Source organism: Seriola aureovittata, chromosome 3 (genome assembly GCF_021018895.1).
Source record: "Seriola aureovittata isolate HTS-2021-v1 ecotype China chromosome 3, ASM2101889v1, whole genome shotgun sequence".
Classification (NCBI taxonomy): domain Eukaryota; kingdom Metazoa; phylum Chordata; class Actinopteri; order Carangiformes; family Carangidae; genus Seriola; species Seriola aureovittata.
In genome coordinates, this window is record NC_079366.1 from 5,926,342 (window position 1) to 5,944,439 (window position 18,098).

Consider the following 18,098-nt stretch of genomic DNA (forward strand, 5'->3'; position numbering starts at 1 on the left):
ATCTGGTCTGCGCTGTTCTGTCATGTCTGTCTGTGTGCTGTCAGTGTATTACCGCGCAGCAACTTCATCAGTTATCAATTTGTTTTTCATGCTAATGCTAATTTTTGTGTCTCAAATTGAAATAGCTAGCTGAGGGACGAGCGAGAATATGTCTAGTTCACCTGGGCAACATAGCTTAGTAAATACACAAAAGATGTTAGCCAACTCACAAATGAACATGAAGACTGAAGAAAACTTACCATGAAGAAAGACGATTCCTGAATGTCAGATGAGGCTGTTTGTGCCTATAGGCGCTGGATGCATTTGATGACGTATGCTTCTGATGACGTATGACCATTGATTGATACTAGTTACGTATAAAACTCGTTGTTAACATTGGTTTGGTGTAAAAATCTCCTCATATCTTACACTTTGTTGTCTAGAGAATTATTTATCAAGACCCATATGCTATCAGGTTCACTGGGAGATTTAGAAAATGCAAGTGTGATATGATTATATGAATTTAACCCCTACAGATGTATATAGTCTAATATTGTTTAATTGTTTAATATAATGAATAATTTTTTTTTATTAATCTACACCAGTGTGAACAGAATCCTAAATCATGATAACTAAATACGTATGCCTAAATAGCTCTCTGACCTCTACCAAGAAGGGAGTTCACTGACGAGTGATGGTTTGTTTAATTAATAATTAAAGGTTTTGTAAACCATCGTCAGTGCAACTAAATGTGCCACAAGAGACAAACAGCATCTCAGACCAAAACAAGTTTGGCGGTTACACAACAACTGCCTGCCAAAAAGTGATTTCTGTCCGCGGGAGCGCGTGCAGCCTGTTAAAGCTGAAAAGTGCAGTTTCTATGCCTCTACAGCTGATTTCATCTGGATCAAACAGCCATTACGAACAAATACACTAACTCTATGTCCGAGCTAATAGTGATGTTATGTATGTGTGGGACGATAACGTTTATTTCAACACAATTTGCGGCCATAAACGTGTTTGCTGTTTATAGTGTATCAGGCATGATATTAACGTGATTACAGTCAATAATGTTATTTTTATGTTTGTGTGTTTGTTATGTCTGAAATCCTTGTTAAATAAACTGTAATTAACATGAGGTATGTCTGACTGCAATAAAGACATTTGGGACTGAAAGGGTTTTCTGCCCCAAAATTACTTCAAATCACTCACCACAATTATGATTTGAAGATTATACCATAACCGGTACTTTTCACTAGTTCAAAACTCTGTAAAGGGCCAATGCAACACATACAATGCAGCTTTTTACTTGCCAAAAATTGATTCCAGCTCCTAATGTTGGACTTAATAGGTATATATATATATATAGAGTACTGGTTATGGTAACAAACAAACAACCTAGAATGGCACTCAGTTGAATGCATGCCTCCACCAAGGCCAAACAATCCTACACATGTGCAGGATCTTTATTCAAGAAATATCTAAACACACTGGATTCTTAAGCACATAACATCAGATGCTTATGCTTTTAAAGCTGCATTGAGTGGTTGGATGGAAAATCAGGTCTGTGTAGTGAGCTGGAACAAAGCCTTTGACAGATTGTGTGACAGTATCTGCAACCTGTCTGTGCTGTTAATTACAATTTTTGTAACTCTCCAAACGAGACAATCCAACATGAACACCCACGTCACTTGGTGAGTGAGAAAGTAAGAGAGTAGGCAGGATATCAGCTTCTCTTTTAAGCTCTCTGTGTTCATCCTTCCTACTACTTCCATCACTTTTTGTATATGTACAATGTATACGAGCGTGACACCATGTATGCCTCAGAGGAGAGACTATAAAAGTACATCATTGTCCACATTTGACAGATAATCTCATTTCAACTTTTGCCTAATACATGGTTGGATGACACTTTGTACAAATTTCTTTGTATCAAGCATAACCCCAGCCTTACTGAAAAGAAAGAGAAAGGGAGAGAGACAGAGCCACTGTACAACATCTGAATGTCCTTTATTTATAGCCTTCCACATCTTTACCTTTCAAAAGCAAGTTATTCTGAGGAAAGGATGACATGTCAGTCATATCATTCAGGTGGAAACAGAGTAAAAGAAACACTGAATTAAATAGGCTGGCTAAACAAAAACAAAAACTAGAGTTAAAAGTGTTACTTCACCCAAATCCCCCCCAAAAAAATGTCTTACTTAAACCGAGTAATTCAAATTTCATTTCATTTCACAGATGAAATACAATTTTTCTCCAGTGTATTTGGGTTGCAACATAATATCAGCAAACAAAACACAACTACTTGCATGGGTGGATGTCAGTAGGGGAAGAGGGGGAAATACTCTGTTTTGTGTGATATGTGTGACTATATTATGCATCCATTTATGGCTTTGATCACCTATTAACCCTATGAAACTATGATACCTTTTGTATTTTGTGTAATCTCCTGTTTTTTGAGATCATCACTTTTTCGTGTATCTTGAATACAAAAAACAAATATTTACAATATGCAGTATATTTATGATGAAACACAAAGCTTTTAGGTGTGTAAACTCCCTCATCGCCCATTAGAAGTTTTCTGCTAATAGGAAAGCTGCTTAGTGAAAGCAACTTTTTTATACAGTTATTAAAATCATTATAAAATGTGGGTCAGCAACTTAACAAAAGGAAATACAATAGGTTATGATCCAGTCTGCTACATTGGCTGTAAGGCAAGTCCACGTATGTTTTCATCACACTCTGCATCACTTGCAACAGCTTCTTTGAGAGTCTGTGTGATAGTATCTGCTGGTGACACAGTAATGGAGGGTTTTACTTTGAAAATGTCCCACCTTTCAGGAAGCAGGCCACGATTGAACAGGAACAAACCCAGCATGGAAAACACTATGATGGTCACAAGGGTGCAGAGCATGGAAACTGTTCTGATCGGGTACTTTTGGACATAGATGCCATCTTCCAACGTGCAACCAGGAAGTTGAAGAACAACAGGAAGACCTATAGTGTTCTCTCCCAACAAAATCCTTACAGTCAGCCCTATGACATAACCCATCATGGCACCGTATCCATTTGTCATTTCAATGAAGAGCACACAGACCAGGTGGGGGAATATAAGGGTGTAGGAAACATCTGCTCCAAGAATCCAGAGGACCAGGGTGCTCTTTGTGAAGAACGTTATGGATGTCCCAACCACACCCACCACCACCACTGTGACCCGAATCACCCATTGTATTTCATAGTCCGAAGCCTAGGGACATGGAGACGAGCAAAAAGAAACACTTCATGATTCATTCATGTGTGTTGGATCCAAAATGGATTTATTTAATTTGCTTTTTTAGTTTGCAATGAATGGAAACATTAAGGACAGAGAGACCAGCCCTAGCCCACAGGTCTAGAGACACACTGTGCCACTGAGCTGCCACCGTCAACATCTGCACTCCTTACCTGTTTACGCAAGATGTTCTTGTAGATGTTTGACGAGAAAACAGAAGTTGCAGACAAGAGGCTGGAGTCTGTGGATGACATGACAGCAGCAGCCACAGCTCCGATTCCAATGATTGAGATGTAAGATGGAGTGAGGTATTGTAGGGTCAGGGGAAGGACCAGACTCTGCTCACCACGTACGAATGGAGGTGGAGAGCCATACAGCGTCAGGTTCCAGTCTGGACAAGAGAAATGACAAAGTTCAATTTCCTCACCAGGATATTATATCCTTACAGCACTCCAACAGAAATCTTGGCTCTATTCTGTAATTAAAAGGTTTTGTTATCAAAGACAGTTCTCTTACCAACTCGCTATAACTTTAATATATACAATTATAAAACGTTTACAATCTATAATGACATAAATTAAGTTGTATTAAACTGAACAAGCTGTACACAAAAAGCTGTGTTTCTCTGATAACTTAAGACCCAGACATCCGATGACTAAAATCCTCCATCTGGTTAAAATGTATTGTTAAAAAAGACCAAGATCTAAGAAGTGTATCGTAAAACTGTGGCTTAAAACTGGATAAAAAGTCCATATTGACCACTTCTGGCAGACAACCACAATGCTGACAAATGGAGACACATAGAGAATATGACGGCTTTGGCAGGCAATCAAATGAAACAGTTACATTGATTAAAATTACGTATTTCCTAAGGTTTGAAAATTGCTCAAAACATTTGAGATAATATAAGGTAAGGTGTAAGGATAGGTCTAATCGTTTTTTGGCTTTTTAATGTGGAAAATTACATATTATACCTTTATGGCAAACGTGTTAGCAAAAAGTTGCTTATTTACACATCTAGCACAAACACAGCATCATTACCATTCATTTGGCGTTGTATTTTTAGCCGCCAAACTCCTGAGGGAAACATCTATCTCTTCAGTTACTAAATACCTCAGTGTGTTCACCAGCTAGTTGCTAATTTTGTCTCCCTGACCTCTCTGACTTTAGGTGCTGGGCAGGTAGTGCACAATGAGTGTTTTCACTGAAAACAGCTGCCTATTGTGGCTGTTAATGGGATTGATGAGAGGACTGACAGAGAACCAAATGAGCAACTACAAAGCTGGGTGATATTTCGCTGAGTTCATCCCTTTGTGCAGTCCCTTTAAAGTAACACATTTGTTCCACTGTTAACATAAAACATTGACTTGTATTTTGTTACACAACATCTGAAATAATAGTCACAGGCTGCAACAAACAAGCAAAAGAATTCATCAAATTACTAGAACCCCATTTCATATTCAATAATCAATAGAACAATCAAAATACAAACATAAAAAAGATATTAAAAAAATGCAAGGACAACGTGAAATAAACACAAATAGTATTTATCAAAAACGAAAATCTTATATATTATAGTAATCTTATATAAAATATAAGCTATAGTGTAGCTTATATTCATTTCCAATTCCAGATGAGCATTAAAGTTTATATATCATTTCAAATTATATTTACACTTATTGTATATGTACAAAAGCAACCTAACTATCAAAACAGTCAGAAAAGCCTGCCTCACCTAGCCCCACAAACACAGCATCTGCTGTTAGCCATGTCTACAGCCCTTGACTGACCAGGTTTTCAATACCTGAATGTTGTGCTCAACGGAAGCACTTGAAGTCAAAGAAAATAACTGTAAGACAGTAGTTGTATCTGTTTTATATTGTTCCAGTATGAAAAGTGGAACAAAGAAGCATTTGTTTTGCCTAAAACAATAATCTACAAATGATTACTATTCAGGAAGTAGAATGAGGCTCCATGTGTTCCAGGTCAAAAGTATTGCAAAGTGAGTGTTATAGAGAGTGCTTGTGTGACAGGGGCCTCTGTTTAATACTGAGCAAACTGTCTGTGGGCTTTCAAGAAATAAGCAGTGCTTTACAGTAGATCAGCAAGCCGCTTTTTCACAGAAAGCCCAGAATTGAAGCTTAGTGCAAGTTCAATCAGGAAGACTAGCTCTATTCTCCCTTTCTCACCCCTCTTCTCCTCATAATCACCAGATTTCAGGTGTTCGGGAACCAATCATATCGCACCACGATCTCATACTGCCAATCAAGTTGTCCCAGTCATACTTTAAAATTGGTTCTCCTCTCTCCCATTGTAGGCTGTCATCTCAGAGCGGTTGCTGCGACCCTCCTCCAGCCCTTTCACCTCCAGTCTTCATATCGAGTTAGGCTGAGCTCATCATCACTCTCTTCACATCCATATCTCCAACCTCTCCCCTTTCTATCTCCAGGGCCACCACCAGTGTCTAGACCCGGGGAGGTTTCCTATATTTTGCCATGGTCTGATGTACACCGACCATGGTAACTAGCAAACTAGTGCTGCTTTCTCTGTTATATTGCAAAATGACTAACAATCAATAATTTGTCCAAAGAACACATATAGCTCCAGACCATAATGTGTCTGTATTAAAGGTCTGTCATCTCGAACCTAATTCCCACCTGTGGAGGCGGCGACAGCCCCGACCAAGATGGGGGGGACTCCCAGTATGGTGATGACAAGTGCAGCAGCGTAGCAGGTTAACTGGGCTGTTAGTGTTGAGGAGGCAGACAGCGTCCTCTGGTGGAAGCTCTGAAACGCAACACTGCCAAGAGCCTGGAAGAAAAGAGCAGAGGGAAAGGAGGAAAATGCACGATGAGGACGAGGAAAGATGAGGAAGATGGGGAAAGAGTGAAAAGATAAACTGATAGAGAGCATTTCTCCATCACACTGTGAAGTTCAGGAAGAAACAATGTCCTAAAGATTTCTAATACTGCTCTGACAAGTTGAAATATTTACTCACAGCGATTTATTTATTTATTCCCACTATACCTACTCCAATTCAAGAGCTACAGTCTGTCACAGAATGCATCGCGCCAAAGGCAGCAAAACACTCTAGTAAGGTCAAAGGTCAAACACAGGGTTGATCTTAGTTGTGTTCTTAGAACTGTGGAAGGAAACCAGAGAAACCGCGGAGTAACTCACACACAGACTCTGAGCTGACATTCAGACCATAGACCTTACTTGTGTGAAGTAACATTGCTAACCACTGAACCACTGAGGTGACCTTTATATGACATTGTAATTTAGGGGCAGGGTGAGACTCACTGTTGTAGATTGGTTAAGTGGTGAAGAGGTGAATTTTTATATTTATATACTTTATATATCCATTACAATTATGTAACGTTTTATATTTTTTAATATAAAAAAAAACAGTATTTGACAACAGTGTAGATGTAAATGTTATACAAGCTTTACGTAGAAATAAAAATAAAAAGCCATGCACACACCTCCAAATGAACAACTTCTCACAGAAGTCATAAGAAGCAACATGATGTGCATGTATATCATGTACTGTACAACTGCTGTCACGACAACTACTGACCTCACCTCCTCTTGCCCCTCTTCAGCCTCCAGTTACTGGTATTAATCCTGTTGTATTTATCCTGCTTATTCACAACCTGTCAAACCCACTCACTTCACCGTTACCACACCATTAATCCAGCTGCTCCATTATTCTCCAATCACCATCAACTATACAGAAAACTTCAGTTGTGGAAAGTAACTGAGTAAATTTATTCAAGTACCGTATTTAAGTGAATATTGTAAATGTAGAGAAATACTGTCGGTACTTGTTGTTCTACATATCTATATCGTAGGTAGATGTCATAGGTACTGGAGATGTGATTCTTCCAGCACTGATGAGGCAGTATTATAACCCTGTAAATGTTTTCTAGTCTGACAACAAACGAAAAAGAGAAGAAGAAGACAGGCACAGTAAACAATAACAACACATGGAATGGCAGCAGCAAGTGCTGGTGCAGCGACAGGTCTGAGGCGACTTGTGGAAAAAAAAAAGACACACAGAGAAACAGTATCGTTTTTGTACCCAAAGGTACATTTTTCAGAAAAGTACCCTGTACAGTACTGAAATGGTCCTTAGGGAGATAACTGTGGAGCTTTGTTTAATTTTAAAGGTACAAAATCATTGCTGACAGCAATAGTTACATAATTGTACTTTTAACAAGATTAAGGTACAGGCAGGTGATGCGGCGAGTCAGAGAGTTGGGTTTGTTGTAATAAAACAGGCTACAATTTCCATTCAATTCTTGGTCTGGGAATAATTTTATCAGCTTCATTAACAACATAGCTGGGTGTGCATTTTAGTGATTTCAGCCAGTCTTTACATTGTTATAATGCTTTTAATAATGTTGTAGGGTCATAAGGCAGACTTACAAAGCCAGATCTGCTTTTTGTCATGTGCTGGACCTTTTTTAAGGATAAATCAGTTCCATCAGAACAATACATTGAAATGCACTGAAAATGGATTAGTTTCCATCTAAAATGTTGATTTTGTTATAAGATGTAAACTATTTGTCGGTTTTTTAAAAATAGATTTTAGTCAATAACTCATAACTGTACCTCATAAGGTATCAATTCTGTTTAGTGGTATTTGCAGGGGCCATGGGTGTGAGTGCGACCCGTGGCCCTTTGCTGCATGTCATTCCCTCTCTCTCCCCCTGACTTTCCTGCCTGTCTCTCACCGCACCTACCTGCTAGGGTGCACCTGGAGCGACAAAGCCTTTGTACCTTTTTAGGTCCATTCCTGTAGTTTGATTTCTTAGTGTGTACGGGGACATTTTGAACTTGACACAGATCATCAGGGAAAAGTTATAGACAACCGAAAGCCATATATGGCTGTCTGATTATGTCCAAATGTTAACCTATATAAACTGACTTCTTTGGACTTCTCTGTGCTATTTAGTGATAGTTTCAGTTTTAGCCAGACTTTAAATTAAATTATTTTTAATTCGAGGAGGATGTATCGATAGAAGATGAAGGAAGGTGGCTGATGTTGGCGAGAACGGGGGACAAGTCAGTGAGCACTGCGTGTACAGTGGGTATTCTTAAGGGTGTATCTAATGGTACAGTGCAGATGTAAACCCTAGTTGTCACATGTCAAGATGACTCCTAACATTGTGCTGTTCTGCTGTCACAGCAATATTTTTTTCCTGTTTGAAGTGTTTGTCATGCACACGCAATAAACATCAAAAACCCTGTTCTGTGTATGAATGGCCAGGAAATCTAGTCCGGCAGATTTTTCTAATTCTCTACCTTGATTATGGAAACAAGACTTCACATTTTTTTTTTTCTTTACATGAAACTGAAGAAATCATATTAGTGCAGAAGGCGGATAGTAACTCAGTTATATTCATGTAAAGGCACTGACATTAGGTCTGTTGGTCCAGTGCCTGTGCTCTTGGCTTATGGATGGAACCAGGAAAAATACATATATTTGCCTACAAAGGTTCAGGTCCAGTAAGTCAAAGAAGTATGAATATTCAACTCACCAGCATCAGGAAGTCATCAGTCCACCTCAAGACTTTATTCTGCTCCAGGGTGCCAACCCAGGGCTCTTGGAACGTGTGGTTAAAGGCAGTCTGGGCAATGTTTGTGGATATGGGGTTGAGCAGAAGGAAGGGGACACACAGCCACTGTAAACAGATATCGAGATCATGAGACTGAAGACCTGAACGCAACAAGTCGGTTATTTTGTCAGATGTCAAAGTGAACATATGACCTTTGAACATTTGTAAACCCCCCCCCCCCCTTTTATTTTTTACCTCTCCGTTGAGAGGTTCTTTGTGTTTGTACGCGTCTGCCAACTGACTAAATGGATTGAGGTAATTTTCTTAAAAGATTCAACTGACAGTGGAGACAAGCTATGAAGACACACCAAAGGTTTCTAGTTGGAATCAGACCAGGGTCTTTGCAGTTAACATGGTGTGCTCCTTAGGCATTAAAGACTTTCCAGGATGAGTGTAATTGTTTTTGCTGTTTGCGATATATCTGTTTCCAGAAACTGTTTTACTAACGTGTCAAAATGTATCTCAAACCATTTCGCCTGCTTCGGGATCAGCTTGTGAATTCCCATCTGACTTTTTCAGAATTGAGACTCTGCTTCAGAGCTCCATTTTGTTTCAGAAAATTTGGATTTGTTGTGCAAACGTCTTAAGACTGATGCAACAGCCGCTCAACTACAACAAACAAAAAAACAGGATTATTTCAAAGGGTTAGGGCTTCTAGTGATTTCGAAACAACAACATGACAGAAAAACAGCTCATTTGAGACATTGCTTACAAAATACAATACATACAATTTTATACAATTATTTATATTTTATACAATTATCCAGAATACAATGATTTCACGCTGTTACTTGAAATAGAAAGAAAAATTTCTCATGCCTTTTTCTGTGCCTCTACTACTACGATATGTTAATATGCTGTACATACCTGTAGACACTGTATGTCTTGGGCCCCCCCCGATGGCTCACCTGGTAGAGTGCGCACCACGAAATCCTAACCGCAGCGGCCCGGTTTGAATCCGACCCGTGGCCCTTTGCTGCATGTCATCCCCCCTCTCTCTCCCTGACTTTCCTGTCTCTCTCTCTCTCACTGTAACTATCAGATTAAAGGCAAAAAATGCCCCAAAAAATAACTAAAAAAAAAAAAAGACACCGTATGTCTTTAAAAAGAATGTGTGCTACTGTGAAAGATGCTGTAACTCACCAAACTGAGGAAAACTAGAGAGAGCTGGATGATGTCAGTGTAGGCCACTGAATACAGGCCTCCTGACAAAGTGTAGATGATGGCCACGGCTGATGAGATCCAGACAGAATAACTATATGGCAAGTCCAGGATCACACTCATAGTCGTTCCTGTCAGACAAAAACCACAAACACAGATGTACAAATTGAAATGCTTTAATTGCAACCACTAAATAAAAAAGTGTGTTTTTACTTTATATGTCGGTGTGTTTACCTAAACCAAGCAGAGTGCAGGACACCCACAGCACATCCACCAGCAGAGAAGGCAGTACCAGAGCACCACTCAGCACTGCGCCGTACTTCCTCTGGAATGGGTCCATGACAGTGATATACTTCTTGTCCCTCATTGGCTTGACAAAGAAAAGACCACCTTGTGCAGTGGGGGAGATATTAACTAATACTTTCTATTTGATATCAGAATACATTTTTAAAAACTCTAGTTTTGCATTACACAGTTTTCATCATGTCATTGAGTTTTTTGATGCTGCATGCACGAAATGATTTGAGAAGGCGAGCCAACACACATGGCAACACATCCAATCAAGGTCAGACAAATCCTACAAATACCTTGGGATAATTATTGAACTTTGAGGTAAATTGTGAATCTGTGTGTAAAAAGTGGCATCAGCGCTTGCTGTGTCTGAGGAAACTGTTGCATTTCCAGATTGACAAGACCATGATGATTTTATTCTACCGTGCTTTAATTAAATAGATTTTATCCTTTTCTCTGACATCATAGTTTGGAAATCTGTCTTTGAAGAGCAGGAATTCTCTCCAAATTGCTAAATGGTCCAGTAAGCCGATTGGTGAGTCACGTCTTGACCTAGCATCCCTGTACACCAGACGGTTACAGCGGATAGCTGGATTTTAAATGACGACTCCAACCACTTGAACTGTGTGCGTGGGACTGATGACTCTTATTGCAAACAGAATTTACCTACGGGTACAAATAAAGTATCCTGAACCTGAACTTGGACTGTGCACTGCAAATTATCAATATTAAGCACATCATGCTCACCGAAACAAATTCCTGACTGTGCACACTACAGTGTTGTACATCTTAATGTACATAGCTCTTTAATAAAATCAGTTAAATCACTATGAGAGGCAAAAAGTGAATCACATTTGGAAAACAGATGAAATGAGACATATAAAAACAATATGTTCATGTCTGATATGTGTGTCTTTATCATAGAAACAGTATGTCTTACCTATTATGAAAGACACAGAGTACTGTATAGGCATAAGAGCCCACATCAAGCCCAGTTTGGGAGTGTACACTGCCTCAGCTAGACCCAGGAGAAAACCACCTCCGACCCATGTAGCTGCAGAAAAATCACACACACACACACACACACACACACACACACACACACACAAATAAAACAATTCAATTGGAATATAATTTCCTGCAGTGTGAGTATGCTGCAGCCCAGATATTGCTGAGGTATATGGACGTGGATAAAACAGTGATCCATAAAACTATAGTAGAATAAATAAAAGAAAAACAAAGGTGTGGTGTATCATTTAGCAGACTGCATCTGCTTTTGCAGTTTCACCTGTGTTTACATGCAGTAAGAGTCACTACCACTCGAGCTGGGAATTAAACAACTGGCTATTTGTTTAAGACAAACATAGTTGTATTAACAGACAGACCCCTCTTACTATCCATAACTGTGGGTGTTTTAAAATATTTTTCCAGTCACTAATATGTTTAATAAATATGGCTCTACTACATGGTCTTGGTTATTGAGGTTATTGATTATTGCTTACTGATTAAGAATGCAATACTTCATGTGCTGCACTTCTTTTCCAGACAAACTGGAAGGAAAGCATTGACTGATGCAGTCTTGAAAACATGTCCATATTTAGCAGCAGCTGGTTGCGCAAGATTGAACCAAGTTACCCACATTGAATTTGGCACAGTGGCTATCTTGCTGTTAAATTTTATTGGTCTGGCAGTTGAATTAAGAGCTAATGTGTTTCAAATGAAAGGAGGACAATATGTACATTCTGGCCATAAAGTAAATGTTACTATAGCAATCAATCATCCACTTTTCACATAATGCGGTCAGCAATTAAAATTACACACCACAACATCTTGAATGCATTATGCTTGGTGCATCTGTGTCTTGAATCATGAATCACTCTAATCACAGCCCGTGACTTGAGTACAATGTAATCCCAAAATTAGATTGGTAAAGCTAATCTGGCCCCTAATGCATTATTTGACCCCAATGAAATTAACAGTATCCACCGGATTACTAAATTTTAATGATCTGTGAAGCTGCAGCCTGGCTGGTCTTCTCCTAAAATGAAAAACACTGATTTGGATGTTATCCTCAATAAAATACACAATGCAGTTGCTCTTTGAGTTTGCCTGCACTCTGATGCAGTAATCAACAATAAATGATTCCGGATTGACAACTACTGTTCGTCCTGAGAGAATAACGTTTTCTCAGGATAAAAACATAACAGCAAGAGCTGATCGAGTAAAAACTGCCTTTTTGTTTGTGCATCAATCTCTTGCAATGTCAACAAGAAGACTGTCATTAACCATTCTCTACCTGCTTGTGACTTCTTTTGCAGACCATGCACATTGCATACTGTCTGATGTCTGTTTTAAATATGTGTCTTGTTGCTGTGTAGCTATAATTTCACTTAACTATGCTATAAAAGAGCAGGTATGCACAGCAACCCACCAAGTATAAATAAAGGCTTAATAAATAAATAAATAATAACTTTTCTTTACCCCAAAAGAATGACATGATTAACTTAATCTGGGAAAAATAATATATGACAAAATAAACATATTCATAATCATATTATCTATTATCATCTAGGCTAACATGAGTTTCTGAGTCCCACTGAATAACTGACCACTCATGGTGAAAATCCCGACAAGCAAGTTGATATTCCTGTCTCCAAGGAGAATCACTTCAGTTCTGTTTCCACGGCTGTTCCTCTCAGCCTTCCTGGACTTCCGGGCGGCCCAGAACCCTGTCCCCAGAATAAGCAAGTAGAACACCACCACCGCAACCACGCCGGGGATGTTCAGAGCCATGGTGGTCAGCCACTATGGAGCACACTGACAAACAGATCGGCTAAATGGATAACAAATACTGACACTGTATATTTACCAAGAGGGTGCAAGCACAAAGGTCGCCAACTGAATCAGGAACCCAGAAACCGTGTTTTAGTAGCACTCATGAGTTCACCAGACGTCGCAATATTGCTGATATTGATTAATTTAACCTCACTTAAAGTGCAACTAAACAACTTCACCTGCTAAGCTTGGCTAGGAAAAGGGACATTCACTTGTCCAAAACCAAGATTTACTTCTCACTGGTTAGTATTAATGAAATTAATAGGAATCTCAATGAGACTGTCTGATTAAATAATAGATTAAATAAAAATAAATAAATAAATAAATAAACACACAATTCATATAAATTTCAGCCTTTGGAAGCATGCAGTCATTGTAAGGTTGTATTTGTTTTTGCATGTTGGCAATTGCTGACCTTTGGGGTCAGCAGGATGTCAAAGGATCCATTACACGTTTGGGTTTTATGGTTATATTGTTGTTTGTGGGTTTATCTACATCCAGCAGAGATTTAGTTATGCACCCCCTTTTAGGAGGGTGGAAGTAATAAAAGTGAAACATAGAGGTAAAGAGATATTAGTTACAAAACCCAAAAATTCAATGAGAGTCTTGGTGTACCCTGCACAAGATCTGTCCTTTGTGCACAAATAAACCAGTCGAACTGAAGTGTTGACTTGTTGGTCTGATTTGTACACTTTTTCATCTCTCGGTCACGAGAAATCATCTTTTCAGTCATATAAAGACCTGGCTACAAACATCACTCATGGCTGTTTCATGTTTGTGCTTTTGTTTTGCTCATGTAGCCTGCTTTACTTTAGCTGAATTAGTTCCTAAAACGACCACTTTATTCTCTGGCAGTAAAAATGACCACTTCAATTGATTCTACCACAGCTACCTTTGTACCCATCACCCTCACCTCTGAACTTCCCCTTTCACTACTACTGTTTATACTACTCATATCACCACTATGACTCATGCTTTAAATACTTCACATGAGTTGAGGGTCATTTCTCTGCTCACACTTAATTTTACTCCTGATTTTGCTGTCGCAACACTGAATGTATACATGCAAAGGTCATACAGATTATACTGAGAGAATATTTGTATTAGTCAAGTTTAAAGCTAACAGGTCTGTGCAACAAGGCCAGTGAATGAAGGCAGTGGGTATGCCAAAACCACAGCACTTACCCATCACCACATGAAGGATGAGCAAATATAAATAAAAGATACTGCAGCTGGTGTTAGTGGAAACTGGTTTAAAAAAAAAGGCTTGCACAACACTTACAGTAAATAATAAAGCCGACAGCATTGCAAAGAAAAAAAAATCAAACACTGGTAGACTTAAAACAATAAGTTAATTGTTAGATTAAGTGATTACTCAACTGAATTTTTTTTTTTATCAGTCTTATAAGTAATTTTTTGAAGCAGAAACTTTTCTCTGGGTTCATTTTCTGCTGTGAGAACTTTATGTTGCATATCTCGGTATTTTAGACATTTCCACCAGTCTCTTATCTTTCACAGTCCAAACAATAAATTAATTGATAGGAGAAAATAACATGCAGGTTATTAAATGGAGAAAATAACTGGTAACTGCACCTCTACACTGTGGCTAAAGCTAAAACACTGCACCACCATAGGTCACTAAAAGTATCACTAAAGCACAAAACAGTTTCTACTACAATGTAAGTAGAAAAGTAAGCGCATGTAAAATTATATTGTTTCCACTCTTTAATACCCAAATATAGCTGACCACAACATGTAGACTGTAGCTGTTAAATATTTCATAAAATGACTTTTCATATATATTACCACCCTATGAGGACCAAATGTTTACAACTTTCTGACTTATTCGGATGCTGCTGAGCCACATGTTCATGATGTTGCTGCCTCATTTCACTGGAAGTGTGTTGCTTTTGAAACAGCTGTGTACCAAATATAGTTATCTGAGCTACTGACATTAGTAAACTGCTAACGATGACCCATTCACAAATGACCATGACAACAAGTTAGCAAACAGTTTGAAACACGGACATAATACTTTTACAACTAGCTACCGTTAGCTAAATAACAAGTATTTACACCAGTCTAATAAGCAGTGACTTCATGACTTGAAGAGCCAAACAATTCAATGCATTCATACCGTTAGGAGCAATAACAAAAATGTTTACAGAGTGGGCTCTACAGTAAATTCATTTACAGTTATGTCTCTTTGACTTACCTTACTTTGACATCTGCAGTCTGTCCCACGGTCTGTTCCACTGTGGTCAAGCCAGCCCTCATCCGTGGCCAACCAGCTGCTCCTGTGGTCAAACCGTCATTGGTCATTCGTGTCTCCGTGGTCAACCCAGCCGTCCCTGTATTTCGAGTGCGCGATTTATCAAATATTTACGAAAGTCGCACTGAGACAGCTCTGGGGAAATGCTGGAAATTACAAATCAAGCGAAAAGGGTTGTTATAGTTCTCTGGAAGGGACAAATTGTTGACTACTCAAAAACTACACAGTAAAAGTACTTCATAGTAATTTCGCACGTCCAGCTGTGTATGTGTTTGAACTACTTATGTAAAAAAAAAAAATTGAAGGAAATAGATTATATTTCAGATTCTTTTCCTTTCATGTCTCAACACACATTGTTCTGTTAAAAGAAATATTGGAAATGAAATCCCATGCGATCTTTTATTTTGAAATCCGGGGTCACTCCTTGGTGGGATTTGCAGCTTGTATCTTTTAATTACTATAGTATACTGTATATGAAACTTCATTGAACTTCATCATTCGATGTTCCTGCAGGTCATTTCCTAGAATAATTAAGTGTTCCAGTATCACTTCTTTTACATGTGAGATTATATTCAAAAGTCATTTCCAGCAGTTGTTTCAGTGCGACTACCGTAAAAATTTGATAGATCGCGCACTCGAAATACAGAAAAGGTTGGTTTTGACCACGGAGACACGAATAACGGATGGTTTGATCAAGCAGTCTCGTTCCAATGGATGTTTGTTATATTTTTTGGAGAAGTTGTGGTTAAGGCAGGTACTCAAACTATGACACGACCAGTTACATTGTGTCAAATGAATCTAATGAAAGCGGTCGTTTCCAAACAAGGACCAACCAGAAATCACCGTCTTTTAAGAAATAACCGTTAGAAATGAGTTCAAGTCCTCAGCCCACAGCAGGAGTGGGCGGATCAATCCCAAAATATAGATACTAACTACGTCTCGTTTTTGACGATCGATTCTAGCGTCAGTAGCATCGACACCAGTCTCGGTTTCTCTCTACTATGTTCGACTCATTTCACCAAAGAGAAGAACTGTCTTTGCAAACTTATAAACTTGTGCACACACTCTTTACGTCTGCACTACTGTTGTCCTGTCGCACGCACTCAAACATAAACACGAGCGTCGCGCACGCGCAGCGTACCCTACCCTCTCTGACACAGGAATGCAGTGACGGCTGACAGAAGGAGATGCATCCTGTGGAGCTATTTTACAGCTGTTAGTGAAAACAATGCCAACTTAGAAGGCTGTTCTCTACTGTGGCAGTACCATCAATGTGTTTAAACACTTAGAAATCACGAGGCAGAGAACTCTGACCTGGAACAGAAAACAAGGGAGGCGGAGGGAAATGCCTCAGACAGACACAGAGACACAGTAGCCTACTCTGGCAGTCTTTACAGAGAGGCAAGGAATATCCATTAGTGAAATCAACAGTTTGGTCAAATGTGATCTTCAGTATTGGTACGTTATATTTTCTAACTGAAATTGGCTGTTACTGTAGCAGACTGATTAAAGTTCCTCTCCAGACATGTTTTAAACTATGTAAAAAATACTCTGCTATGATTGATATTTTTGTTTGACATGGTCTTCCCACATAACATGAAACTGGGGCTGAAGCAGGCTTTCTTCCTCTTTGAGAAATTCTGGATCAGGCCTTGTGCCTCGCCCATGACCACTGCTTGTGCTAGGTTGAGGTGAAAGAGCAGTGCATATAGAGATGGTTAGCGTTAGAGGAAACATTGGAGAGAGTCTGATCTGCTCTACATTAGTGATGTATCATAACGGTTGGCGTAGGTAGCATCTTTGATTTTTTTATGTTGTTTATCAGCTAGCCAGGAAGTGGTGAAGATTTTTTGACATCATAGAGACCTCCAACGTTTTCTGTTCAAACTGATGCCTCAAACAAAGGAAAGAGAAAAAATATTTCCGCTTGCAGTGCAGTTCTTTACATGTGAAAAAGGAGTAATGAACAAAATGATTGATTTCATGGAAAATCCCATCCCCCCCAGACTATGCTGAAGCTCAGCACAGATGTTGCTGGAATGCAGGGTGAAGACAACCATGATGTTGTGGAGGTTTACCTTCTTTTCTGCAACAACATTTTGTCCCTTTTTGAAGATGTTGTGAAGAAGCTTGTGGCCAATGGGACTACCTGTGTAGAGCTGTACTCCATTATGCATTTTTTTTAGAGCCAAACTGATACAAAGGCGAAATGATCAGTTCTTTGGCTACTTGACAAAAGTGAGGCAGCAGCATCTTACTCCAGTTGATGCAGACAAGGCAAAGGAAGAATTAATTGCAATCATTGACACATCCATCATTGAAAAATGGTTTGACTTTTCCAACAGCAACTGGCTTTACTGTAGTCAGCCCCTCCCTCTCCAAGATGGCAAGATCACCTTCAGTGCAACCTGACAAGCAGACTGAACATGGACCAGCTGTATGATGAGGGCACTACAGTCAACTGTCTTCAGGAAAAGCTTCAGGATGCTGATCAATGGAGGAGCAAAGATGTAGCGGTGAGGTGGATGGCTGTATTTCAAGCATCTGATCTACCAAATTTGGTGTCAGTTATCTCCTACATCATGAGCATACCAGCTTCAAAGGGACATGTGGAAAGAATCTTCCTCTCACAGTCCTCTGTCTTCTTAGAAAGAGCTCACTGTGC

The 18,098-nt window shown here is 39.2% G+C and overlaps 1 protein-coding gene across 1 annotated transcript; it reads right to left on the minus strand.

The window, feature by feature from the left end:
• Nucleotides 1-1,965: 1,965 nt before the first annotated feature.
• On the minus strand, nt 1,966-15,711 carry LOC130163255 (high affinity choline transporter 1-like). The gene is made up of 9 exons (XM_056367284.1): nt 15,377-15,711; nt 12,936-13,143; nt 11,267-11,380; nt 10,270-10,425; nt 10,018-10,166; nt 8,797-8,940; nt 5,908-6,061; nt 3,424-3,641; nt 1,966-3,226 (listed from the first exon to the last, which is right to left on the minus strand). Exons 2-9 carry the CDS (start codon nt 13,117-13,119, stop codon nt 2,678-2,680), a joined length of 1,668 nt encoding a protein of 555 aa, XP_056223259.1. The 5' UTR covers nt 13,120-13,143; nt 15,377-15,711; the 3' UTR covers nt 1,966-2,677.
• Between the last annotated feature and the right edge of the window lie 2,387 nt (nt 15,712-18,098).